The sequence below is a fragment of the Chelonoidis abingdonii genome, unplaced genomic scaffold, assembly GCF_003597395.2.
Source record: "Chelonoidis abingdonii isolate Lonesome George unplaced genomic scaffold, CheloAbing_2.0 scaffold2232, whole genome shotgun sequence".
NCBI lineage: Eukaryota > Metazoa > Chordata > Testudines > Testudinidae > Chelonoidis > Chelonoidis abingdonii.
Window position 1 is genome coordinate 1 of NW_027426493.1, and position 1,993 is coordinate 1,993.

The window sequence follows — 1,993 nt, forward strand, 5'->3', positions numbered from 1 at the left end:
TCCGGCGCCACGTGAAAGGGCGCGAGAAGGCGGCCGGCCTGCTCCGGACCGAGCTGCAGCTGCAGGAGCAGCTGGCCCGTGGCACAGCCGATGTCGCTCGCAAGGTGCTGGCCCTGGGCCGGCCGGTGGAGATCGTCTCGCTGGAGGCCCTGATCACCCAGCGGCTCAGCCAGCTCCGAGGCTTCCACTGGGAGCCCCTTGGGGGGCCGCACCCCCGGCTGGTCGTCCGCGCCGATCTCCAGAACCTGAGCAGCCTCTTCCAGCTGGACCTGGGCGAGGCCGAGCCCAAGGGCCGAGGGGAGGACAGGGCCCAGCATGACGCCCCTTCCCTGGAGCCACCGGCCCCTTCCTCGGAGCCACAGGCCTCTGTCCCAGAGCCATCGGCTGCTGCCCCAGAGCTGCCGGCCCCTGCCCCAGATCCACTGTCATGCCAGCCGCCCCCCATCGCCCGCTTCTTCTGCAACTTCTCGGTGCGGATCCCCGGGGATAAGCATCGGCCCCGGGTCACGGGGCTTTGCCCCCTGGGCTCCAGGGAGCTGCTCCTGGCCGACGAGGAGAACCGCAGCCTCAAACGCTTCTCGCTGCAGGGGGACTTCCGGGGCGCCGTCCCGGTGCATGGCGACGCGGCCCCCTGCAGCGTGGCGGCCGTGGGCAGCAGAGTGGCCTACACCGCCGGCTCCCGGCTCTACCTGGCGGAGCAGGATGGCACCCTGATCTGGCAGAAGGCCCTGCGCCCCACCCAGGCCAGCCATGCTGTCACGCCGGCGGCGGAGGGGGGCGAGGCCGTGGCGGTGAGCGTGGCAGGGCACATGGAGGTCTATGACGCCCGGGGAGAGCTGGTGGAGAAGATTTTCCCGGACGGGCATGACCATCTGGCCATGGTGTTCGTGGCCAGCCGGTGCGGGCGCTATGTGGCCTCAGACTGGCACCGGCGCAGCTTGGTGGCGTTTGATGGACATGGGCATCTGCTGGTGGAGCTGGGCGAGGAGCGGCTGGAGCGGTGCCAGCCAGGAGCCGTCTGCATCGACGACAGGGGCCATTTCTACGTGGTCCTGCGGGAGCTGAGCAAGGTGATGGTGTTTGGGCCGGGCGGGGAGACGCTGGGGCCCTTCCTCACCCCCCGCCACGGCATCCAGCGAGCCCGGGTGGCCACCGTCACCGGGGACGGGCACTTCGCCATGGCGCTGAGCGACGGCACCGTCCACGTCTTCCGCATCCAGTGCCCGAGTCAGTGAGCGGGGGGAGCCCGGGGATGGGGGAACTGAGAAGAGAGTGTGTGTTTGTGTGTGTGTCAGTGCATGCATTAGTGTGTCTGTGTGATCTGTGAATGGGAGTATTTGAGGAGAGTCTGTGTGTCTGCAATGAGTGTTAGTGGCGGTGTGAGCACACACGTGTTAATGTGCACTGAGTGTGTGCCCACGTGTGCAGTGGTTGTGGCTGAGTGTGCGAGGGATTGCGCTGTTGTGCGCATGCTGGGCTCAGCCTGGCATTTTTCTGGGCAGGGTCCCAGGAAAGGGGGGGGGCAGACCCCATCCCTGCCCCCTCAGCCCAGCCCACACTCTCCACCCCCTGGCTCCTCATGCCCCCCCATGTCGTCCAGGGCAAACCCCCCAAGGCTATCAGGGAAAACCCCCAAACACAGGGACACCCCTCCCCGCGAGGGCTGGGATCCTGGCACCCACCCCCTGGTGCCCTGAAGCGGTGGCATCTGAGTGGGGCTGGGTGTGAGGGGCTTGGAGTGGGGCAGGAGGAGTTGTGTCGCTGTGGCTGGGTTTCGGAGGGGGGCACCGGTGGCGGCCAGGGGACCCGGGGGTGGGGGCTGTCTGTCTGTCCGAGCCGCCCTGTATCTCGCGGGTGTAAAACCAGAAGGACTCACCAATAAAGAGATGGATTTTATTCTACAGCTGCTGACTCTGTGCTGGGGACGGGCAGGGGGCCAGCAGGGGGCAGGAGATCAGTTAGGGGGCTGGGATCAGGCCCCAAGGGGGCAGGG

The 1,993-nt window shown here is 67.6% G+C and overlaps 1 protein-coding gene across 1 annotated transcript; it reads left to right on the forward strand.

The window, feature by feature from the left end:
• Positions 1–5: 5 nt before the first annotated feature.
• LOC116815458 (E3 ubiquitin-protein ligase TRIM56-like) lies at positions 6–1,896 on the forward strand (the record flags this gene model as incomplete). Its single annotated transcript, XM_032763880.2, has 1 exon — positions 6–1,896. A coding segment is annotated over one exon (1,230 nt), but the record flags the coding sequence as incomplete, so codon positions are not given.
• Between the last annotated feature and the right edge of the window lie 97 nt (positions 1,897–1,993).